Genomic DNA, 24,819 nt, shown 5'->3' with positions numbered 1-24,819 from the left:
GAAACTTTACATTGTTGTCTGCCCAGTCCACCCTTGATGCTTGGAAGGTGCTGGACTGTGTATGTGAGTGCTTGTATGCACCCATCCTCTTGTCCAACACGAGGCAGCAAGAAAAGTAACAGATGGTCCCTTTTTTTTTTGTTGGGAGAACATAGTAGTGAGTGATGGTGGGGCTTCCAGATGATTCTGGCTCCACCCTGTGGGAATTTGGGAGGGTATATCCCAAGTGAGTCTAGTTGTAAGTGAGGCCTTATGTCAGCCAGATATCTAGAGGGTAAGCACCTAAGTACAAGCTTCAGGAAATCAAAGGTGCTAGAATTTTGATATGGGTTTTGTTTGTTTGATTTTTGTTTGTTTTGTTTTCAGATCCAGCTCTAATCTATGACAAGTGTGTGGCAGAGGAGGATGGCTTTGAGGGCACTTTGGGTATCTTCCCCCCTGGTTATAACTCTAAAGCTGTAGAACCACAGTTGTCGGGTAAGCCCTCCCCACCAGCAGACGGTCTCCTTGGAGGAGGAGCTAGAGGAGAAGGCTAGGAAATTACCTGAACTGAAGCTATCCTGTCTGAAAACAGGATATCAAGTATAACAACCCTGGGCCACAGGGATGACCAATTGTGAGGACTGAGAATAGCCACTCTTCCCAGGTAAGATGCTGGTCCTTGACTACATTCTGGCCATGACTCGAAGCCGTAGCAGTGACAAAGTCGTGCTGGTGTCAAATTATACTCAGACATTGGATCTCTTTGAAAAGCTGTGCCGGGCTCGAAGGTAGGGAAGTCTAACCAGGCTAACAAAGGGATGTGTATTCCTCACTGACACTCTAGGAAGACTAGTTTTCTGATTATTGGATTTTCATCAAGGTGTGGCTTCATGAGGACTTTCTCTTACCTCGTGGCTGTGATGGCAGCAGCTCCATCTTTCCACAGGGAGTCCTTTAAGTTCTCCCACAGATCAGAATCATGCCCTTCTCTGTCCTTCTCAGGGAAGTTTCAGAGTATTCATGAGCAGCCTCAAGCATGATTAATCTAGTCTTCTTGGTAGCCATAGTTCCAATCGATTCATCCTTCTTGAGTCTTGATATTTGGATCTCCCTCAAGGTACTTGTATGTTCGCCTGGATGGCACGATGTCCATTAAGAAGCGAGCCAAAGTTGTGGAGCGCTTCAATAGCCCATCGGTAGGTACAGCAGTGCAGTAACATTGTTAAGTGTTGGGTTTTTCCCTCCCACGTGGAAAGGTTTAATGAGAGAAGAGTAGAAGAGCACATGGAGGGGAGTGGGGAGAGAAGGGTAGAGAGCAGAGAAGACTGTTAGGTTGTTAAGTGTCGACAGCAGCTTTGCGGTTGTGCTTCATTGTTTTAGTTTTGTTTTGTGTTCTGGTGGGAGCGAGAAGACGAAGCTGATCGGTGATGGCTGACTTAGGAACTGCTTTTGTGGGTTAGAAAGTTGAATGGTAGACAGACCGCTGTGGTCCTTGGTGTGAGTGGAAGAGTGGGAGACAATGTCGGCTGAGCTGAGAAGGCTCCTAGTTTAGGTTCCAAGTGTGCACACCCTACCCTCCTTTCTTGTTTCTTTTCTTCCCAGAGCCCTGATTTCGTTTTCATGCTGAGCAGCAAAGCTGGAGGCTGTGGGCTTAACCTCATTGGTGCTAACCGGCTGGTCATGTTTGATCCTGACTGGAATCCAGCCAATGATGAACAAGCTATGGCCCGAGTCTGGCGAGACGGTCAAAAGAAGATCTGCTATATCTACCGACTGCTCTCTGTAAGGATGGTGAGGGTGGTCAGAGAGGGGTGGGTCATAAAACAAGACCATCGTAACCGTTTATCAGGGTCTTTTTTTAATCCTGTGGACCTAACCCTGAGACCTTTATTTTTCTGTTCTCTTCCCTTCTCTTTTCTCTCCCTATCCTCCAGATGCTTCTTGCTGTATTCTTTGGATGCTTGGTCAGTACATGTTTTTCATAGGGCACTGTTTTCTTTCATACTGTGTCATGTGCTTTAAAATGCCTCACACTCCATGTCCAGTTGGGCGAAGAAGTGGTAAATAATGTTCTCAGTTATCCACTACAGTCATGACACTGTTGTCTTTATCTCTATCTCACTCATGATGTTGGACATTTCTTTCCCAAATCTAGTAACTATGCTTTAACAGAGATTATCTTTTTTTTTTAATTAAAGATTTGTTTATGCATGTGAGAACATTGTCACTCTCTTTAAACACAGCAGAAGAGGTCGTCAGATCCTATGAGATGGCATCAGATGGTTGTGAGCCACCATTTCTTAACTGCTGAGCCATCTCTCCAGCCCCCCTTTCTAGCTTTCTTTTCTTTTTTTTTTTTTTTAAGATTTATTCATTTACTATATATAAGTACACTGTAGCTGTCTTCAGACACACCAGAAGAGGGCATCGGATCTCTTTACAGATGGTTGTGAGCCACCATGTGGTTGCTGGGAATTGAACTCAGGACCTCTGGAAGAGCAGTCAGTGCTCTTAACCACTGAGCCATCTCTCCAGCCCCCTTTCTAGCTTTCTTATATTCACATATTTACTTTACCCCATTGTTTCTAGAATCTTCTACCGTGCCCAAGAAATCATCCTGCCTCAGCCCCTTACATAACTGACCCTCTTTGTTTCTTACCCCATTATGCCCAGTTTACTGACTTTGCTCTTGGCTTCTAGTCCATCTACCCTGCACCCCATCCCACCCCACTTGCCTCCCCCTGAAGTCACTCAAAGAGAATCTGTTTTCAGGATTTTCTGAACTCCTCAACTCTTTGATCATTCCTTTCATGAGACGCTAAGTATTACTTACAGATTTTTGGCATTGTACAAATCTATTTATAGAGCCTGCGTATAGAATGAAGTGCTTGCTCTGTTACCTCTGTGATAGCGATATTTTATTCTTTCTTGCATCCTATTACTAGTGTATGACCCGACCTAAAATAGTCAAATGAAATTGATAATGAGAGTTGGGCTTGTTGTGGAAGGCACTTTGATACAGATAACCTGTTTACCCTAAATATGTTCAGCCAGGCCCTGACACTCTCTCCACTGATACAGAAAATGGCTGGGACAGACAAAGCAGCACAATTCTTGACACTAGAACTAGGAAAATGGATCTCAGCAGAGGCAGATAATTGCCCTTTCTCAAGATGTTTTCAACCCCTGGGTATTTCTGCTCCCTCGGTGTCTACAGGATTGGTTGAGTCCTATATTTCATCCCATTTCTAGGCAGGAACAATTGAGGAAAAGATCTTTCAGCGGCAAAGCCACAAGAAGGCTCTGAGCAGCTGTGTGGTAGATGAGGAGCAGGATGTGGAACGTCACTTCTCTCTTGGTGAGCTCAAAGAGCTGTTTACCCTGGATGAAGCCAGCCTCAGTGACACTCACGACAGGTATGTGGAGTGCCTTGTCATTACCTCTTTGCTACCTGAGCAGCACAGAAATCTGTAGTGACCCAACTCTGTCCTCTGACCCCAGACTGCATTGCCGCCGTTGTGTAAATAACCGCCAGGTCTGGCCACCCCCTGATGGTTCTGACTGCACTTCAGACCTGGCTCAGTGGAACCATAACACAGATAAACGAGGGCTCCAGGATGAGGTACTCCAGGCTGCCTGGGATGCTTCATCTACAGCCATCACCTTCGTCTTCCACCAGCGTTCCCATGAGGAGCAGCGGGGTCTTCACTGCTAACCAGCTGGTCTGGATGAGTAGCTTGGGAAAGGATACAGGGAAAAGGGGGTCCTCTGTCTCACGAGTCTCTGCTCAGTTTTGTTCTCTGGGAGAAAATCACCAAGAAGGGCTGCATGATGTTTGCCCAAAATTTATTTTATAAGAAAAACTTTTTTGGTTTAAAAAAAAAAAAAAGAAAGGAATAAAGGCATGAAAGGGATTGAGGCCCGGGACCAGACTGGGAAGCCCAGGAGGGAGAGGCCTGATGGTAGGCATTCCTATACTGCTCTAAGCCTGGGTACCTGCTTGAGGAGTGAAGCAGGAAACCCCAGAGCAGGGGTAGGGGCTTTCCTCAGTGAAGACAGAGACCCATAACCTGGCCTGGGGTTCCCAGAGTACCGAGTAAGTGGCCCAAAGCCTCTGAACTCAGCTGTGGGAATGCCTTTGCTGGGCCTCATTGAGGCCTCCAGGACCTCAGTGCCAGGGAAGATGAAAACAAAACAGAAATAGACAAAGTGGCAGGAGGAGGATGACAGAATCAGTGGTTAGGGGTTCTGGGCAGCCCATGGCTCAGTCCCTGCAAGCTGACGGTACTGAGGATGGGCCTGTGAGGTATGGGCCCCATCACATGGTGCTGACATAATCTGCAAAGGCCTGGGTTGAGTCCCATGAGTCGCTAACCACGTGGCAGGTAGCCCGGAGTCGCCGGATTGCTTCTCTCGCTGTTACTGCATCCTGGTCCAGCCAGTTCTGGAAGAGGCGTAGATGACCAAAGGCTCCACGGCCCCAGCGCTCCAGTCGTTTGGCAAACTCCAAAAGCCCATCTGGCTTGATGCAGTTGGAGCTGGTGGGGATGAGATGAATTAGATATCCAGGAAGCAACCAGGCTTTCGTCTCTATTATATCCCTTTCTCCCCCATCCCTTGTCTCCCAGTCCCTAGCATACCTGATGTCCAGCTGACAGAGAGAAGAGGAAGAATCCTCTGAGAAAACATCTGCTAGGGCTAATAGGCCAGCATTCCCTGGAGAGAGAGAGGAATACTCATACCTCTGCCCAGGAACAGGGAAACAAGGTTTTCCTATCCCAGCTCCAACTTGGGAGAACCTTAGTCCTAGCAGTTCTGAACACCTAGGACTCAAATACCTATATTGCAACCTTAGCCTTCTCAACGGACCGGTCAGTACCTTTACCCCAAAAGTTTCTAGGTCAAAGGCCTAGTTCCTTTCTTCCTTCCTCCCTTCTTCCCTCCTCTCCAGGGTATGGTCCCTACCTAGGCGGTTCCCTGGTAGTCGAAGGCCCTTCAGTGTAGAGTTGCCCTTCATAGCAGCAACCATCTCAGGAAGAAATTGGGCTGGGCGCTTCTCAAACAGACGACAGAAGGAGAAGGTAATCTCTGACAAGAGAAAGTAGAATATTCGGATAACTGAAGCAGGGGTGGTGCTGTCCCTCCTGTCCTAGGTTGGCTAGTAATGTGATTATTTATATACACTTGAAAAGGATAATCTGTAATGATCCGAGCAATGTTGAAACTCAATTTAAATAGGATATTAAGCCTAACTGTTTGAGGAACATCTCTGCATGGATAAATTTTTATCCACTTCCCCCTCTTTATAGTAACTGATGCCTTTGCAGGGTAGAGATTGTTACGCGTATCTGAAGGGAACATCCACACACAGTAGCACAATTATTTCTCCCCATGATCTTATTTTTTAATTGAACTCACTCAGGTGCTACCACCCTTGATAAAAACAATAAAACTGGGTGATGTACTAACTTTTGGGATATTAGAAGGAAGGTCATGCAGGTTCTTTATCCTTTATAGTCAAGGAAGATATAAGACTAGGAAAACATGATTTGCAGACTGAGATAATGACAAAGCTATGTTGAAGACAGAGGAACGCTCAGGTTCTGGGTTAGGATCTTACCTTGAAGGGTCAGATTCTTTAACAAAAAGAGCACCTCACTCTGACAGTCTGCAAGATTCATATCATGGAAACTCAGCCTCTTCAGGGACAGGTTGTATTCTGGATAGGAGACATAGCCATGGGTGGTGGGGCTTAGTTTTCCCAGGGAACAATGCTAGGTCCTTACGTACCCTCCCTCACCATTCCTACCTTTGAGTGTTTGCAAAACAAGCCCAAAATCTTGAGGAGAGGCGAAGGTGGCACTGTCGAGTGACAGCTGCTGTAGAGAACCTGAGGCCTTCAGAACAGAGCAGAGCAGTGGGGCTGGCTGGGCTCCTCGTGGAAATCCCATTTCCAACTGCTCTAGGCAGTTTTCTGTACGTGCGAGAAAGAGGACATTCCATTTAGCTTTCTCTACCTCATTTAAAAATACTTATGTTTTAGGTGTGGTAACATACACCTTTAGTTCCAGAACTTAGGAGGCAGAGGCAGGTGGATCTCTGAGTTCAAGGCAGGCCTGGTCTACAGAGTGAGTTCCAAGACAGCCAGGACTACACAGAGAAACCCTGTCTTCAAAAAATCAACAGCAAACCTTTATGTGTGGGCATGTGCTCATGTGGGGTTCAGTTCCATGTGCATCCTGAGGATATTTCAGGTATGGTGGTAAGTGCCTTTTCAGACTGAGTTACCTTACTGGCCCTCTGCTTCTACATGTAGTAGACTCACTAGGAAAATGGTTTATCTATTATCTTATCCTGTTCCTGCTATGTCAGACATTAGTATATGTAAGTTCTAGAAATGGACCACTAAACATAAAATCTTGTCTTTGCATTCAGAGATAAGACACAGCAAATAAGAATGTGCAAGAACTTGAGGAGTTGTTTGCGGTGTAAGTGTGATTTGGATTCCTAGAACCTATATAAATGGCAGGCAGGCCTATCCTGGCCTATACCTGAAATTCCAGCACTGCAAAGGTGGAGTAAGGCAGGTCTTGTATTCACTGGTGAGCCAGTCTAGCCAAAATGGTGAGCTCTCAGGTTCAGAAAGAGACGCATTTTCAAAAACATAAGATAGAGGGTTGGGAGGCTGGAGAGATGGCTCAGTGGTTAAGAGCACTGACTACACTTCTAGAGTTCCCAGCAACCACATGGTGGCTCACAACCATCTGTAATGGAATTCGATGCCCTCTTCTGGTGTGTCTGAAGACAGCTACAGTGCTGTAGCTCTGTATCTCTCTCTCTCTCTCTCTCTCTCTCTCTCTCTCTCTCTCCTCTCCTCTCCTCTCCTCTTCTCTTCTCTTCAAAAAAAAAAGATGAAGGGCTGAAAATATAGCTCAACGGTAGGGTGTAAAGTCCTAAGTTTAATTCCCAAAATTACAAACTCCTTGGGTTTTATTCAGGAGGTAAAAGTGTTTGCTGTACAAATCTAGGTTTAGTCTCTGCACTGCACAGTGGAGCAGACCTGAAACCCAAAAGTTGTTCCCTGATTTTTACAGTGGTATACATGTGCACACACATAATAACACAGTAAGAACAAAATTTTTAAGAGGACTAGATACCCAGTGTCAACTTGTGGCCTCCCCATATATATAGACATGTACATACACGTAGATACAGATAGCAAATGCATAGTACTGTAAGAGGAGACAAAAGGAAATAGAAACATAATGAAAGACCACTGGATCAAGATTAGGAATTATCAGTTTAGATCCTCTTTCTGGAGACAGCTTTCCTGGTCATGCTCACAGCAGTCTTGGGGTCTGTTTAACATAGGTTATTTTATAGAATGACATCTTGTAAAGGGGAAAACAACAGGACAGCAGGGTTGAGAGGAAATGGACCTGCAGTTGAAGTTCCCGTCACCTACCCACCCAAACGCAGTTGTACATATAGAGAGGAGTGTGTGTGTGCGTATATACTTCACCTGGTATTTCTTCATCTCCAATTATGTGTCCAGGGGGCCCAGCATTCTCTGGTACAGCAGGGTTGTCCCTCTGGCTTGGGTGATCAACACGAATAGACAGGACCCGCAACAGGGGCAAGGCTCGCACAATGGCACGGGTCAATTCCAGGATGGGCAGTGGTGAGAAAAGGTCACTGAGATGCAGGGCACGGAGACGACATCCAGCCTGGCCTGACAGGACCCGTAGGCTGTCCAGGAGGCGGAAGATATTGGAGCCCAGACCTATGGCAAAAGAGATTAGGTTACATATGTGGGAAATTTAAGCAGAATATTCAGTGAAAACTCCACAAATATTTCTCTTGATTACTACCAAGTCTTGAGCTTTTTATAAGATGCCAATTTTTAGTTCTGAGACAAAGCTCCAGACCTTAATACTTCCTCCCTTGCTTCTCCAGGGCTATGATCATAGATATGCACCACCATGCCTGGCTATGCATCATATTTTTAATGAATTCTTAATTATTCATCCATTCTTACCTTTTCCTCAGTAACTAGCAAATTGCTATATGCTATACTATACTCTAGAGACATCAGAATCCCAGAGAGACAGGATGTGGTTGTACCAGTAGTAGTAGTAGTAGACCCAGAGAGCTGCACCAGTACCTAGATATAGAGTCTAAGCAGCTTGCTAAAGATGCATGGCCTTGAAGGGGGAGAGAATTTTGGATAGTCCAGGAGTAAACAAGTTGAGTGGGGCACTGGACACAGCTCTACAGTTACTGGGTCCAAATTGTGGAATGTCTTGAAAGCTAAGCTGTAAAGAGCTTGATCTCACAGGTCACAGAGTGTACTTGTACATTACTGAGAAGTAAAGATGGTCCAACCCATCAAACTATAGGTGGGAGTGACAGAAAAAAAAATTGGTAGACTGGATACACATTAGGTCAGTGGTAGATTACATGCCTAATAAGTATGAGTTGATACATGCTGGGTCTGATATAACAAAGAAAAGAAGGAAAAAAAAAACCCAAAGTATTCTCCACAGAATGAATACAAAGAATTTTCAAAGGTGTGGTAGCATGCTAATAATCTTAAGTAACCTTGAAAACCAGTTCCTCTTTCTTTGTATTGTATGCTGACACTGATGTATTCATTGAGGTAAATTTTAACCAGCATTTTTTCCCTCTCCTAGACAAAAGGAGCTCATAGTATTACTGTCCATGTAGCCTGATAAAGCAAAACAGGAACTGAGGAAGCAAGAGCACAACGGATGTGTAAAGGATGCATACTCAACAGTGTGGGGTTTATCAGTAAGGCTTCCCAATTCAGCTTTAAATGCTATAAAGGAGATAACTACAAGGGAGAAGAAAGTGTTGGCAGAGAGAACTTGATATTTAGAGGCCTGAGGTCTGAACGACAGGTTCTAAACTGGAATATGTGGTATGTAAGGCATGAAGGGCAAACAGGAGTGAACATGAGCAGAACAATCCACATGGGAGATCGAGGCAGAAAGATTGTGAGTTTAATGGCAGCCTATGTTATATAGAAAGACAGTGTGTCTTGTGTTTTTCCAAACTAAATACGTTGCCAATGATAGCCTTAACTCCATTACCTTCCTGCCCCCACTTTCCCAGTACTGCCATGCTTGGCCTGTGAAGGACTGGACTGTGAATGAACAAATGGGTCAAACTGTGTAAAGAAATGCCTGTACAGTACCTGGGATTGTATGAAGGAAGGACTGCTGAAGTCAAGTCAGGTGAGGAGTAATGATAACCTGAACTAAGGATACAGATATAACTGGATTTTGAAAATGTAAAAGTGGGGCCTACTGACTATTTTGGAAGAGACAGAATCTTTGTTTCTTTGAGCGACTGGGTCAGTTGTGATGTCCATACAGAAGGATCAGTATAGCGATAGTGTATTCAGGCTGGAAATGAGCTGGAAGGGTGACACCTGGTAGTGAGCTGATTAAATGGGTCTGGATGATCCATAGGGCTAATGTCTTCAGCTGAGTGAAGGGGATATTAGTATCAGTGGCCATCAAAGCTACAGGAATGGATAATTGTCTAGAAAAGGAGATAAGTGGGAGAGTTCTGAGAAACTAGTAATTAGGAAGAGAACCATTGAGATAATGGAAATATTTCAGGAAAAAATTGTTTTTTTTTTTTTTTTTTTTGTTTTTTTAAGGGGTTTATCTTTATAGCCCTGGCGGTCAGTGAACTCACCATGTAGATCAAGCTGGCCTTGAATTCACAGAGCTCTGTCTACCTCAGCCTTCCAAGTTTGTAATAAACATGTACCACTACATCCGCTTCAGGTCAGGAAGAAATAGTAAATAGAAGACAGAGTTGGGAAAGTGCACATGAAACTAGCAGCAAGGAGGACCTTTAGTGACTACCCCCTTCTCTGTGCACTGGTGAAGGTGTTTGAGTGCAGATAGTAGAGATAGCAACATCTTAAGGGAAGGGAAGGGAAGGGAAGGGAAGGGAAGGGAAGGGAAGGGAAGGGAAGGGAAGGGAAGGGAAGGGAAGGGAAGGGAAGGGAAGGGAATAGAATGTTGGTGTAGAACAGGATTTAATGTCCTGGTAGTGGAAAAAGCAGTAGAAAGGGAATATGATAATTTAACAGAATGGATTCTGAAATCAAATTACCTGGGCTTGAATACCGGGGCTCTATAGTTTGCTAAGCAGAGTTGTTGAGGCAAGCCACTTCATAAGGTCAGTGTTAAAAATTAATTAGTATTTTGAGAATAGATATAGCTTAAGTATATGAAAATTGTTAAGGCATCTGAGAAGCATGCCTCCCAGCGAAGGAGGAAATATAGAGCTAGAATATGAGGGATTAGCTTCAGATAGGTTGTCTTTTATTGTGGTGAGGAAAGAGGAACTCAGAAGTAGGCTAGTTGAAGGAACTCATGTAAGACTTAGGTCATCTAAGAGTTTGGAACTGGCAGATTGGAATGGGAGCTGGTGTTGCAGATATAATGAAGGATATTAGGTGATGGCCATGAGTGGCACAGCACATGGCTTCTGAAGCAGTACTTAGCAATTCAGGTAGTTTTAGTCAGATTATAAATTTTACCTTATATGTTACTGGTCTGTTTTTTGTCTTTTTCCCTCCATCCCTCCCTTCCTTCCGTCCATCCTTCCAAAAGAGTCAGTTGCTTTAATTCGACTGGTGTGATACAGATCCAGAGCCCAGTCTGTGTCTGGATCGCCCTCTGTATCTGACTTCTCAGTCCCTTAGCCTTTCTTCCAATAGTAAATCCAGACTACAGACCTCATTTTCCTTTCCTAACACTGTGTGCCAGTGTCTTTTTTGTTTCCCTTTTGCCTCCACGAGACACAAAGAACCATATTTCCACCTCCTTCATCATACAACCCACTCTGGCTAGGCACAGTGCTGTTGAGAGATGCAAGCCCAGCCCTGTTCCTTCAGGTGCTTACCATTGTAGGAAAGTGTAAGGCTCTCCAGTGATACCCAGGAGCTCAGCAGATGGCACAGTGTCAGAGCTGCCTCTGTGGAAAGAGGAACTGTGAACAGCTCCAGGGTGGAAATGCTGCGGAATCGCTGGGATGCCTCTAGTGCTGGGAGCCCCAAACAGCTGGGATCTGATCCATCCAGAGCTCCGCAAGCTACTTCCCCAATCTCCATCTCTTCACCATCCTCTTTCTCACCAGCCACAATAAAAACAAAGTCATACAGGTCTTCAGACTCTGCACCAGACCCCTGACGGGTGCGGGGACCTTTCTTCCCTGTAGCTCGTTTGAAACGCTTTAAGGGCTTAGGCTGTGAGACTGAGCTAGCTGGAGCTCGTTTGGATGATGTGGAAGAGGAGGCTGCAGTTGGAGCAGAGGATGGCTGCTTAGTGCCAGAAGCCTCATAAGAGGTGGCTGGGGGGTACAACTCCCTCTTAGAGTCTGTTCCACCTATTGTCAGGCTTTCTTGTGTGCTGCGGCGTGTTACACGACTGGTAGGGAGAGCCCTGGGCACCTGCTTGACTTCACTCTTCCGCCGGGTGGCCATCAGTGCTGCAGCACATCGTTCTGCTGCATCACGCCGAGGCCTGCGAGAGCCTAGCAACAAGGACCCTTCATCTCTAGATGGGGCCCGGCCTCGGGAGGCTTCACCACAGAGGCGGCAAGGCAAGCTACCAGGGCCTGGCTGCCAAAAGCCAGCACTCATGGTAAGGATAAGGATGAAAAGGGCTGACTCGGGCACAGGCCAGGAGTACAGCGAGACTTGGCTAACAGCCCCATGGTGGATGAGCTGATGCAAGAGCTGTCGGAGTGACTGCTGAGCGGCCACATCCGAGAACAGCAGGTGGCGGAACTTGAGGGTGTGCAGAGAGCTGGCCAGGGTCTCCAGAACCCTGCGGTTGGGCTCTGCCACTAGCTCGGTCGCTCCCTGCAGCATATTGCAGATGGTTAGCTGTCGGACATGGCGGGAGCTGTGCAGGAGAGGTGAGAAGCGTTGATCACAAAGACGCTTATCAGAAGACACGTCAATGGTTCCACGGAGAACATGGGAAAAAAAGGCCTCCATAAACTTGGCTCGCCAGCAAGTCACACTCTAAAGAGCAAAGAAAACATCAGAAAATCGTCAAATGCCCTCTAAGTTCCTTTCCTGTAGCAAACATTTCTGAGTACTCACTAATTTAGTGTTCACACCTTTGAGGATGCTTTACTAGTGGCCCCACTTTACAAATAAGCAAGGGATATAAACAGGAAGGAACATGTTTTAGTTCTTTCTGTAGGGTAAATGTATAGTCTGACAAGTGATAGTTTTTGTCACTTGTGGCTATATATATAGGTATAAAGGCCAGAGGTAGTCATCCAAGCATTGCTTCTCAGGTGCTGTCCACACCTTTTTTGGTAGATGTTTTTTACTGGGTTGAGACTTGGGAGAATATGTTAGGCTACCAGGCCAACAAGCTGAAGAAATCTGTTTCTCTGCTCCACTGGGATTAAATGTGTACCACTTGGGGAGCAGAAGAAGGCAGATCTGAGTTTGAGGACAGCCTGATCCACAGAGCAAATTCCAGGACAGCCAGGGCCACAGAGAAAAGACGTTGCCTTGGGAAACAAAACAACAAAAAACCCACCAAAGGAGCTGGAGTTGGTGGTGAATGCCTTTAATCCTAGCAGTTGTGAGCCAGAAAGCCTGATCTACACAGTTGCAGGACTGTAGAAAAACACTGTTTAAAGAAAAAATGAGCAGGGGGGTGGCCGAGCAGTTGGGAGCGTTCAGCTGCCCCTGCAACGGCCCAGAGTCAGTTCCCAGCACCTACATGGTGGCTGGCAGCATCTGTAACTGCTGTTTCAGGGGATCCAAGGTCCCTGTGGAAACAAGGCTCCCGTACACATACATACAAGTAAAACAGTCAAACTTCTTAAGGGCACTGCTATACCTAGCTTTTGTGTTCATGCACATTGATGTCAAAGGACTAATTATTTGAGGGTAGCTGTCCAGTGAGTTTCTGGGAATTCTCCCATTTCTCAGTGGGGTGTACTGGGATTATAAACAGCTATGTTGTCTGGCCTTGGTTCTGAGGATCCAAACAGGTCATCAGACTTAACCTACTGAGCCCACTTTTAAGGGAAGCTCAGGGGATCAGACACTTTATTGGTTAAGCTATCCCCTAAGCCTAACAGTTTTGTCTACTGTATGCATAGTAAGTGAAACTTGCTATAGGACACTACTATCTAATGTACGTATAGGTCAGCATGTCTCTGGACAGGTCCAAAGAGAGTGGGGAGTCTCTGTAGTTGAGCTGCAGGTAGTTGTAAGCTTTTTGTAGGAGGCAATGCTGGTACTAAAGCCAGTACCCAATTGAAATAAAGATCTTGAGTGCTGGGAATCAAACCCAGGGATCTTCACATGCCAGTTCCTTACTGTATTACTGACTTTCCCCAGCTGAAATAAAAACCTACTCCTGGAGAGAGGACAGAAGTTATCACAGCAGTAATCAAGACTTGGACCCAAGAAGTCTGGTTCCTAGGAGCAACCTTCATACATGTATGTCCTTGTGGCTGCCTTCGACACTTTGCTTACTTCACGTTTTAAGGGAGGGTCTCACTTGAACCCAGAGCTGATTTGACTACTTTAGCTGCCTTAATTTGGGAACCCTATTTCTGTGTTGGGGCTATAGGCAGGTGTCATGCCCACTCAACATTTACCCTGTCTCAGAAAAACAAACTCTGAAGGGAACAATTTTTTTTCTTTTCTTCTGTCTCTTCTTGAGACGGGGTTTCTCTGTATAGCCTTGGCTGTCCTACAACTAGCTTTGTGGACCAGGCTGGCCTTGAATTCAGAGATCCATCTGCCTCCTGGGATCCAAGGTGTGTGCCACTGCTGCCTAGATTTCCAATATTTGATGTACACCAAAATTTCCTGTACAGTTGTTTTCTTCAACCACTATCCCAAAATGCACTCAGCTTTCCAGACTTGGTGCTGCACATGCACCATCTGAAGCACAGCGCAAACATCTTTATCTTTTGATTTATTGAGACAGGGTTTCTCTTTTTTTTTTTTTTTTGGTTCTTTTTTTTCCGGAGCTGGGGACCGAACCCAGGGCCTTGCGCTTCCTAGGTAAGCGCTCTACCACTGAGCTAAATCCCCAGCCCCAGGGTTTCTCTTTTTAACAGTCCTGGCTATCCTAGAACTCACTCTGTAGACCAGGCTAGCCTCAATTTTAGAGATGTCTGCCTCTGCTGGAATTAAAGTTGTGTGCCACCATGCCCAGCTAAACATCTTTATTTTTTTTAAAGATTTATTTATTATGTATATAAGTACACTGTAGCTGTCTTCAGACACACCAGAAGAAGACATCAGATCTCATTACAGATGGTTGTGAGCCACCATGTGGTTGCTGGGATTTGAACTCAGGACCTCTGGAAGAGCAGTCATCACTCTTAAGTACTGAGCCACCTCTCCAACCCCAACATCTTTATTTTTAAAACTGTTCCCCCAAATGATTCTAATGTTCACCAGAGATTAGGAAGGGCTAGCTAACTCTGAAAGACACCAAGCAGAGTTTGTTTTTTCAGATTAAGTTTTATGATTGTGCAGCTAGGGAAGTTCATGTGGTGGTGCTGTGTGTCTGTGTCTGTGTGTGTGTGTGTGTGTGTGTGTGTGTGTGTGTGTGTGTGTGTGTGTGTGTGTGTGTGTGTGTAGTCAGTTTTAAATTTATGTAGGTTCTAGAGCTCAAACTCAGTCAGGGTGCCAGGCATGTTAAACAAGTGACTTTACTCTTGCAGCACTGGAAGGCTTTTGTTTTGTAGATACGGCCTTCTGGCCTTACCCGTTTCCCAAGTGCTGGAACTGTAGGCATGTGCCATCACATCCAACTCACAGCCTTACAATTTCTAATGGAAAGCAGCTAGTCCCACCCTTTCCTAACGTGTAGTCTGCTGGCTTCAGAACAGGCTCCAGTTCTCATTCATATACTTGACCTCTTTCCTTCTCTATGATATAGTTATTAAGATATAGCTATTATCACCTGCTTTATGGTGAAGATTGCTACATGGATCAAATAAGATGAAGGCACTTTAAAAGACAAAGTGTTGGGGCTGGAGAGATGGCTCAGCGGTTAAGAGCACCCGACTGCTCTTCCAGAGGTCACGAGTTCAATTCCCAGCAACCACATGGTGGCTCACAACCATCTGTAAAGAGTTCTGATGCCCTCTTCTGGTGTATCTGAAGACAGCTACAGTGTACTTATATATAATAAATAAATAAATCTTTAAAAAAAAAAAAGACAAAGTGTTAGCTGGCACAGCAGCTCATTATCAATCATGAGGGATACAACAAAACACTGTTCTCTGACCCTTAACTAACCCATGTCAATCTTCCCTACCAGAGCCACACTCTCAATTCAAATCAGGAGTTAGGCCCCTAGTATCCTCAGGCGAAAGTCTGGCCTTTTGTGCTAGGCTCTGCCTGCTTTGTTAATATTTAGGAGTACTTTCATGCTTGAGTCAACCTACATATCTTGTTTACCTGCAGGACACTGGGGAAGCAAGAAAACTTAGCTGGTAACAAATCAAACCTCTCTTCTCCCCCTTTTGAATATTGGGCATTGAATCTAAAGCCTTCTGCATGTTAGACAACAAATTTTAAAATTTTAAAATTTTGCTTATGTGTATAACTGTACAACTTGCCTGGTGTGAAGAGTCAGAAAGGGCCACTACGTAGGTGCTAGGAATTGAACTTGAGTACTCTCAAAGATCAACAAATACCCTTGAACAACACATTTTAACACTGGACATTTCTCTACACTCTGCTTAGTTTTAAGTGGTAGCAAAGGGTGTTCTTGAGTCCTCAGGCCTCACTAGCACTTTCCCTGCATATTTGTTGGCCTGCATACTGGTTTTGATTTTTAGGATAAGATCTTGCTTTGTAGCTCAGGCTTGCTTCAATCCTGCCTCAGCATACTGGGAATGCAGGCATGTAGGTAGCTTAACACACACAAGCTTGGAGACTGTTTACGAAGCTGAGCGTGGAGGCAGATGGCTTTAATCCTGGGCAGAAACAAGCAAATCTCTGGGTTCCAGGCTAGCCTGAGCTACATAATGAGATCCTGTTTCAAACAATGTCAATAAACCCTCATCTTTAAAGGTAAGTTATATGGCCATGAAAAATATGGACAAGAGTGTGACCCTAGCTACTTGGCTGTTTCTGCCGCAAGGGATAATGAACACGTAGCTAAAACAGCTGGACTTTTTCAGATCAGTTGATAAAAGTGTAATACCTCAAATGTGGTAACTACATGAGCAGCATGGCAAAATTAATAGAAACAAATACTCCAGAGCCAAATTGCTTCAAGCTAGGTTTAGCATGTACTAACTATAGGAAGACCTACTAATCATCTGTAAAAACTATTCTAACACAGTAATTGTGAACTATAAATATATAGTTCTAATGGCTTTCTCAAAGACCTCTCATGAATTATTACACAGAAGTTATTTTATTCCATTGCTACTTTTAAAATATGTGCAAAAAAATTGATGCTGAAACATACCTGAGAAATCTAGTTCAAGTAACTCATTTTGTGGACTAGAGTACAAGTATACAAACTGAATTAAACACCCTCTTGTGGGGGTAACGGGAATGACACACTGCCAGTGAGATGACATTTGTCCACTTTGGCCTGTCCTCCATGAGCTCACAGCTCAAACACTGATAGTGATGGGAATATGTGTACAAATGAGGAAGGGCCAAATACTTGTTAGTATTAATAGATGTTCACAGACTTTGTCCATTTTTCTTCTGTCCGATTTTATTTATTTGCTGTTGTTGAGGTTTGAGGTTTTGTTGCCAGGGCTGGTCCCAAGATTGAATTCCTTATCCTTCCCACCTCTCCCTCCCTAAGTGTAGTGATTACAGGTACACTTCCAATACATCCCCATTTCCCCTCAGAGTTTAAGTTTTTATGTGTATAGGGGTTTTGCTTTCATTTATGTCTCTGTCCAGTGCCTGAGGAAGTAAGAAAAGGGTTTGGATCCTTGGGGCTAAACTTACAGACAACTGTAATATATTATGTGCATGCTAGAAACTAAACACGGCTCTTTTGGAAGAGTGGCCAGCACTCTCAAACACTGAGGCATCTCTCCACCCTTCAAAAGCTCCATTTTAATTTGACTTTCTGACTCTGCATGTGACTTTACTTTCACAATGATTTTTTTTTGCTCGATAAGGAAAGTACACTTGATCCTGTCATGAACACATTAAGCACACGTGGAACTACCACAGGCTGGTCCTGTTGACATATATTTATTTTGGATGATCTCATAAAGGTGATAGTTCTCATAGCATGAATCCCTTGCAGTCAGCCTAGGCACATATTGTGCTCCCCAACTTTCTTGGTATAAAGGTAACAATCCTATCTCTAGGAGTTCAGATAACCTAGTTTTGTTAGAAGGTTAGAACAATAATATGTCAAATTCTAGACTATTCTGTATCCCTGGAAGAGGGAAAAAAAGACAGAAAAATGATTTAGAACTAAAAATCAGGTAATAGGCCAACTCTGGAGTATGTGTATAATGTTATACACATATTGGTTTTTATGACAATGAGACAAATTTGAGCATTATTCTATGCATTTAAATGTTTTTATTCTTTCAAGATGTAGCCTTGTACCACCAAACCCAACAACATATTTTTAGAATGATTTTAGTATTTGAAATACAAGATGTAACAATCCTGTTATTGGCTATTATTTTCCTAATCTAGAGAGGGACCCCCGGACCTTGCATATGCTAGGAAAATGCTCTACTTCTAAGCCAGACCTTTATCTTATGAATGCTTCAATTGTTTCTAGTGTTTTTGACATTAAACCTAATAAATCTTAATACGCCAGTCTGATCTACACAGTGTGACCCTGTGTCACAGAAAAACAGTACTTCATGATTTTGTTTATGAAGCACCCATGCTAACCTATGTATTATTCCAATTTTAGTATAGTTGTTGCTGATTTCTAGTCAAAGGGCCTGGGTATTTCAAAGGCTCTTGACTTACATAACTAGACTGCCCACTAAAGAATTATAACAGAGCCAGGTGTGCTGGTACAAACCTTTAATCCCAGAACTTGGGAAGCAGAGACAGGAGGATCTCTGTGAGCTTGGTAGAGCCAGCCTGGTCCAGTACTATATAGTTAAGATCCTGGCTTAACAAGTAAATGGATGGATGGATGGATGGATGGATGGATGGATGGATGGATGGATGGATGGATAATAAATATTGTGACAGTTTGTTCCAATCAATATAAAGCTTTAAGGCACAAATTTCAGGTGTCTGTTTGATATCTGAATGACATTCTGTAACCAAAAAAAGGTTTACAAACATGAGGTAAAATTCTACTATTCCACATACTATTATGACATTGAATGTTTTTTACTTCACAGGGGTTTTTTGAAGTCAGGGTCTCAGTCTTACACAGTGAAGGCTGGCCTTGAAACTTGCTATGTAGCTAAGGACGATCTTGAACTTCTGATCAACTTTTCTTCTCCTATTCTGGGGACAGACAGGCTGACTACTACAGAACCAGGAATATCCTCTCCCTTGTCCTATACACTCTTCACACAGATCAGGGTACACAACGAGTAGCTTCAACCACTGATGACTAGTCCTTAATCATTTTTATTCTTTAATTTTATGTGTATGATTGTTCTGCCTACATGTATATCTATGTATCATGTACATGCCTGGTGCTCAGTGAGGCGGGAAAAGGGCATTGGATTTCTTAGAGGTAGCGTTACAGACAGTTGTGAGGTGCCATGAAGGTGCTGGGAACCACACCTAGGTTATCTGTAAAAGCAGTCAGTGCTCTTGACTGCTGAACCGTGTTCCTCCAGACCCTCCCCTCTTAATCCTTTTGTATAGCTTCTCATAAGCTAGATGAATGCACCAAAGCCTTGCAAACCGCACTTTTGAACTTAGCAAAGATGAGTTGGTTTGTTCTGTTATTTTAATTCTTTGCTGGTTTTTTTTTTTTCCCATCAACTCATCAAAAACTCAAGGAATCATGGGTCTGCATTCCATGGGGATCGTAACCTTTTCTGTTTTGTGTACCCTGTAATCATGGTGAACAAGTAAATGCTAAAAGTCAAATGAGCCAAAACCGTGTGACAAGTCACCTGAGCTCAGCTCCCATATCCACTCCCTGCACTTCTCAGTCTCCAGTTTGTGTGTGTATGTTCTACCTGCTTTTACTATGCAAGGTTAGGCTTGGGTTCTTCCTGGTACCTGAACTTACCTCCAAACTGGAAGGCCTTGTCTTCATCAGCTCATCCCAGAGTCGGCGCCAGATGGCTTGAGTAGAGAGACCTGTAGGAAGAGGTATTACAGTTGGCTGCCTACTGCCCACCATGAATGAAGTATATCAGCCTTTCTTTTAAAGAAGTTGTTTTTAAATGTCTTATTTATTCTTTTATGTTATAAGTACACTGTCGCTATCTTCAGACTCACCAGAAGAGGGCATCAGATCCCATCACAGATGGTTGTGAGCCACCATGTGGTTGCTGGGAATTGAACCTTTGGAAAAGCGGCCAGTGTTCTTAACTGCTAAGCCATCTCTCCAGTCCATCTTGCCTTTCATAGTGTTCTCTGACCTCAGAGGAGATACAGTTACCTGAGTAGCTAAGACTGACTCTAAGGACAGATGACAGAGGTTTAAAGATTAGTAGACTATTTGAAAGCCGTATGGTCTTGGGAAAGCTACTTGTCCCCTCATCTATAAAGTACAATTAATGTCTATTTCCAGGACGTCTGAAAAAGAATAAAGTGAGCAAATGAATTTCTCTGGATTAAGTACCTAGAAAGGCTTGGCCAATCAAGGTTATAAAAATATTAGCCAATGAGAAACAGCTTGTTAAAATAGAAGAACTAATGTCCGGAAGTTCTAGCTATAGCTTGTTAGTGGTTTAACAGCATAAAAGTGAGGGTATACATGTGTTACGGGACACTATAGGAAGAAATATAAGAAAAGAGATGTAAAGGTACTTTTTATAAGAGATGTATTTCTTTTTCATGTGGTATGTTTTGCTTGCAAGTATATTGTACACCACATGTCTGATGCCCACAGAGGCCAGAAGAGGATGTTGGACTGTGGCAACTGGAGTTATGTAGTTGTCAACTGACATATGGGTGTTGGGACCCAAACCCAGGTTCTTCCTAAGAGCAGCAAATGCTCCTAAACCACTAAGCTATCTTTCCAGTACTATGTAGGGGTCTCTATCTTTTGTTCTTTGAGATATGGTCTTACTATGTAGCCTTGGCTGGCCTAAAACTGAGTCTGTAGACCAGACTGGCTTCAAATTCATAGAGATAAACCGGCCTCTGCCTTCTAAGTTCTGGGATTAAAGATGTGTGACACCCCACCTAGCTAAGGTACTTTTTTGAAAACCAAAAAGTTCTAATTGATTATCAGTTACCTGAAGAATATCACAGTGCCTTGTTCACAATCATTGACTGAGAAAGAGTAAGACACTTACCTTTTTTGAGAGCAGTTTCCTCAATCCTCTCCAAGTAATATATATTGAGCAGAGGTAAGATGCTTTGAAGTATTGGGCCTGGGAGGGCTACAAAAACCAAAACAAAAAGTTTACTTTTTCCCCTCTTGGGTTGTAAACATTATCTGTCTTAAGGCAGCTGGGAATTCAGAGGAAAGGATGAGTTAAACAAACTGCCTGCCTGCTCACTGAGGTCAGTATACTTCTGCCCAAGGAACACCGGGCTCTGAATATACTCTGAGCTATTACCTTCCTATGGAAATTAAAGATAACTGATCTCTAAATCCATTATATCTTAAAGAACAAAACCAGTTTTTCCCTGGAGACAAGAGAATCAGGAATTCAAGGTTAGTCCTGACTATGAAAGTTTCCTTATTCTAGTCTTTTGGGTTGCTTTCATTTATTCTTCCCTGCTTGGCCTCAGTACAAAAAGCTGTGCTGGGGGCTGGGGATTTAGCTCAGTGGTAGAGTGCTTACCTAGGAAGCGCAAGGCCCTGGGTTCGGTCCCCAGCTCCGGAAAAAAAGAACAAAAAAAAAAAAAAAAAAAAAAAAAAAAAGCTGTGCTAATCTTAAAAGAGAGATGGGGGGGCGAGGGTTTGGGAAAAATCTTATTCCACCATTTGAGGGGCTGGGCAGGAGGATTGGTGCAAGTTCAAGTTAGCTGGATCTACATAATGAGTACCAGGACAGCTAGGGATAATATAGCAAAATCCTGACTCAATAAAGCAAAATAGGGGTGTGTATATGGGGGTTTGTGTGAAGAGGGAATAGATTAGAAACGACTACCTCGTGACATTACAGACAACACCTGTAATCTGTTTCACACAATACCTGCCCATGAGAAGGCCAGTGAGTCCTGGCTGCTACTACATTCCTTCTGTCTGTGCAACTCTAGTCTATTAAGCTTAAGATCTTGCAGCATACCAAAACGTTCATTCCTTGATCTACTTTTAAAAAAATACTTTACTTTAAAATTATGTGTATATGTATGCATCTATATGGCAGTATGTACAAGTGAGTGCAGGTGCCTATAGAGGCCGAAAGGTGTTGGATCCACTGGGACTGGAGTTCTATGCAATTTTAATCTCATATGGGTGCTAGGAACTGAACTGTCCTGTCCTGTGTAAAAGGAATACTCTCTCCTGTACCTCCGTGTTTAAAAGACAGGGTCTTACTCCTAGCTGCCTTGTAACTTGAGGCAATCCTTCTGTCTCAGCCTCCTGAGAACTAGGTTTATAGGTGAGTCAACACACACAGCTTTTCCTCAGTGAATCTTTTCTTGACTTGAGAAACAACTGAATCATGAGGCCCAAGAATCTAGTGTACTTTTTTGTATCTATTAGTACTCATTAATATTCGCTGTACCTACTGAATGAGAACATTAATTCCCTGTGCTATTACAGTAATGTAGGCCTATCATCTGACAGTTTCTTTGACCTCTGACTTTATATTCTTTCTCTCTCAATCTTGCTCTTCCTGATGACACACTCTGCTCAAAACCTTCCAAAAGCTCTCTACTTCATTCAGGATAAAGTTCAAATCTCACATCCTGGTATTTAAGGTCACACACCTTATTCTACTCAACTTTTCTCATCGTACTCTTGAGAGATGTGGCAGAGCAGGTATGAGGTCGGAGGACAACCTGTAGGAGCCAATTCTCCTATTTGGGTCCCAGAAGTTGACTTTAGGTTGTCAAGGTTGACAGCAGTGTCTGACCTGCTAAGCCATCTCCCTGGCCCATTGTTTCAATTTTCTGTTTTTCACTACAGTCTTGTGTTGCTTCCCCCTCTCCTCATTGCTAGTCCACTAACTCCAAGAATCCTTCCTGACTGTCCTAGCTAGCTCACCCTGAGACTTCCCTCTGAAATAGCAGGCTTGACAGGCCTTTTTCTTGGCATCTCTGAAAGTTCTTATGAGAGTCAAGCTCTGACCAGGTGGCTGTTTACTGGACCTAGCCCACTACAGGCTCTCCTGTCTCCTCTCACAAGGAATAATGAAATAGTGATGAGGACACAGAGAAGTCATGCCTCCAGGGCTTCCGCTTCTCCTCTGGACTCTGCTCCCTTCTGCTTACCAATCCCTCTCACACCTCTCACAGGAATTCTCACCTCTTCTAGCTACAAACTCTACTGTTCATTTCTTTATTCTTAAGACAGGTTCATTGCTTCCTTTTAGCCATACTTTTTTTTTTCCCTTTTAAATGCTTCCTCTTTGCAAGCCAAGGCCTTCATAACACTCAAAACTCCTCTTCTAACCAAGATTAGCATCTAAAGAATCTCCAGGCTGATAACAAGCTGCCACATTTCCAGGACTTCTCTGAGCCCCTGCTCAGTCCCACTGAGGCCTTTCTCCATTCACCGTAGGGTCAGCCTGACCTTTTTCTCCTCAGCTTGGCACAGGGCCTCCACAATCTTCTCAGCTCACACAGGGCCTGAGGACTTCTTACCCCTTCCCCCCCCCCCCCAATACAGGAAGGCGCTTGGGCCTTCTCAACAATGGTGGCCAACTCCAACCACGAAAGGGCCTACCTGGCCACTCTAAGGCCTTACAGCATATTCTGGAGCAGCAACCCTTCAAACCCAACTCCCCATGGTTTAAAAAGCCCTCACTCTCAATTCTTAACTGACCGGGGCCTTCCTTCTGGCAAAGATGTCACCACCACCCTGGGGCCTCCTGGTGGAACATCAACTACCCTGTACACTCCAAGACCAGGAGCCTCCTTTAATGTTACCCTCTCCTCCTCCACCTTCCATTTGGCCTGACCTGTGATTTCATCCAACTTCAGCCAGACTCTACTCCACTACCACCATTCTGTCAGGCCCATGGCCTCCCTTGTCTGTCCTGAAGTCCGGACTGCCTCAGAGGCCCTAACTTTCTCTTTAACTCTCTCCTATCACTTTTCACATTGTGGACCCTTTCCCCTCTTAAGTTGCCAGGCCGCTGGCCTGCGCTATCCTCCTAGAGCAGGGCCTCCCTGAGACCATCTGGTTGGGGCGCTCCAGGCCGCTGGCCTTAGCTCAGATCGGACCGTGTGGACAGGTCCAGCCCTTTGGTACCAGCCGCTCTCAGACCTGAGGCCTCGGTTCCCTCCTATTTGGACCAAGGCCTCTTCCCCATGACGCGTCTTATCCCACTCCGGCTCCACAGCCCGGAATACCCTGGCCCCTGCCCCGCCTGAGGCCTCCTCGGCCCTTCCCGCCGGCCGGTCTTTCGGGCCTGTCCGTACTTACAGAACCTCTCCCGGACCCCTCCACTCACTTTCCACCCTTCTTCACCACCCTGGCCCAGCCAAGAGGCCTCCGGCGCTACCTGCTCTGCGGGCGAATCAGCAGCTCAGTTTAGCAGTGAGGTCTAGGGCGTCGGTGAGCTCCCTTCAGCCCTCCGGCTGTCCAACAGGCCACGGCGACCCCAGCCTTTCGGCTTCTCCCCTAACTTCATTCCCTTGCTCTTCGCTCCGCTGTCTCACCCCGCCCATCCGCTGGGCTTCGGGAGTCTAGCTACGGGTGGTGTGCCCGGCAGACAGCGGAGGCCCTGGGCCGTCAGTACAGGTGGCTCCGGGCCTGGCCTCCTTGCCTCAAGTCGGGCCTGCCAATTTCGGCCCTTGCCCCGAGGCAGCACGGCCATCCCTGCCGGTCGGTTCGATATCCGAGAATCCTCAGTTCAGTCCGGTCCAGCCCAGTATCAGTTTCGAGCCTGCGGCTCCGGCCTGCCACTCCAGCCCCCGTCGCTAGGGCCCTGACAGCTTTGCCCCATACCGGGCCTTCTGGCCTCGCCCCCCGCGCCCCCAGGCCAGCCGTGGTTCGGGTTCACTGGCTCATTTGGTCTCAGTATTCACTCTGTCCAGCCCTGTCAGTCACGGAATTTATGTTCCGACTCAATAATCTGACTCCCGGTGCTCCGGGCTGGGCCTTGCCCCGGGCCTCTCGGCCTCGCCCCCCGCGCCCCCTAGCCGCTGGGCCGCCCCCGCTCGCTGCAGGAGGTAGCCCCTCACTCCGCGACTTACCCCACACCCCGCTCTCCAGAACCCCCATATGGGCGCTCACTGCCCGCCCGCACAACTCGAACAGGGCGGGGGGAGCGCTGGGGCCCGAGGCCGAGCTCTTCGCTGGCGCCGCCTCCCGGGACGTGGCCTCCATGGTCGTTGCTGCCGCTACCTCACAGAACCAGCAACTCCGGGCGCGCCAGGCCTCGGGCGCCGCCATCTTGGGGAGGTGCGCGAGCCCGAGAATGACACCCGCAGACCGCCATCTTGAAGAGGTCAGCTTTTAGGGCCGCTCCATAAGTGATATGGGTAAGAACAGGAACTATATCAAAAGACTATCAAAC

General features: G+C 45.3%; 2 protein-coding genes and 1 long non-coding RNA gene across 6 annotated transcripts in view; 2 read left to right on the top strand and 1 right to left on the bottom strand.

Moving 5' to 3' along the window:
• Positions 1-3,831, top strand: part of Rad54l (RAD54 like) — a 29,664-nt gene extending 25,833 nt beyond the window's left edge. For 2 of the 3 annotated variants that reach the window (NM_001134960.1, XM_063287402.1), the window contains 6 exons: positions 367-477; positions 647-770; positions 1,100-1,178; positions 1,585-1,764; positions 3,235-3,398; positions 3,484-3,831. In NM_001134960.1, the coding sequence (NP_001128432.1) occupies positions 367-477; positions 647-770; positions 1,100-1,178; positions 1,585-1,764; positions 3,235-3,398; positions 3,484-3,697 (872 nt within the window). In that variant the 3' untranslated portion in view covers positions 3,698-3,831. Of the gene's footprint in view, positions 1-366; positions 478-574; positions 771-1,099; positions 1,179-1,584; positions 1,765-3,234; positions 3,399-3,483 lie in introns of those variants that run through there. The other variant, XM_039109594.1, reaches the window with a different exon arrangement.
• Lrrc41 (leucine rich repeat containing 41) lies at positions 3,812-24,733 on the bottom strand. Of its 2 annotated transcripts, none has more exons than NM_001009710.2 (10): positions 24,497-24,733; positions 20,476-20,562; positions 19,239-19,309; positions 10,930-12,055; positions 7,505-7,765; positions 5,792-5,956; positions 5,603-5,701; positions 4,948-5,070; positions 4,623-4,698; positions 3,812-4,520 (listed from the first exon to the last, which is right to left on the bottom strand). In NM_001009710.2, the coding sequence occupies exons 1-10, from the start codon at positions 24,693-24,695 to the stop codon at positions 4,301-4,303; spliced, it is 2,427 nt and encodes an 808-aa protein (NP_001009710.1). In that variant the 5' UTR covers positions 24,696-24,733; the 3' UTR covers positions 3,812-4,300. The 2 variants fall into 2 exon arrangements, with proteins under 2 accessions (NP_001009710.1, XP_006238744.1); XM_006238682.5 differs by lacking the exon at positions 24,497-24,733 and adding an exon at positions 23,803-24,396.
• Positions 7,765-19,097, top strand: LOC134486970 (uncharacterized). The gene is made up of 2 exons (XR_010066592.1): positions 7,765-9,239; positions 13,400-19,097. It is a non-coding gene; the product is annotated as an uncharacterized LOC134486970 (long non-coding RNA).
• Positions 24,734-24,819: the final 86 nt, after the last annotated feature.

This window comes from Rattus norvegicus, chromosome 5 (genome assembly GCF_036323735.1).
Source record: "Rattus norvegicus strain BN/NHsdMcwi chromosome 5, GRCr8, whole genome shotgun sequence".
NCBI classification, from domain to species: domain Eukaryota; kingdom Metazoa; phylum Chordata; class Mammalia; order Rodentia; family Muridae; genus Rattus; species Rattus norvegicus.
Note: the sequence above shows the minus strand (reverse complement) of the source record. Positions and strands in the feature narration are given on the sequence as shown.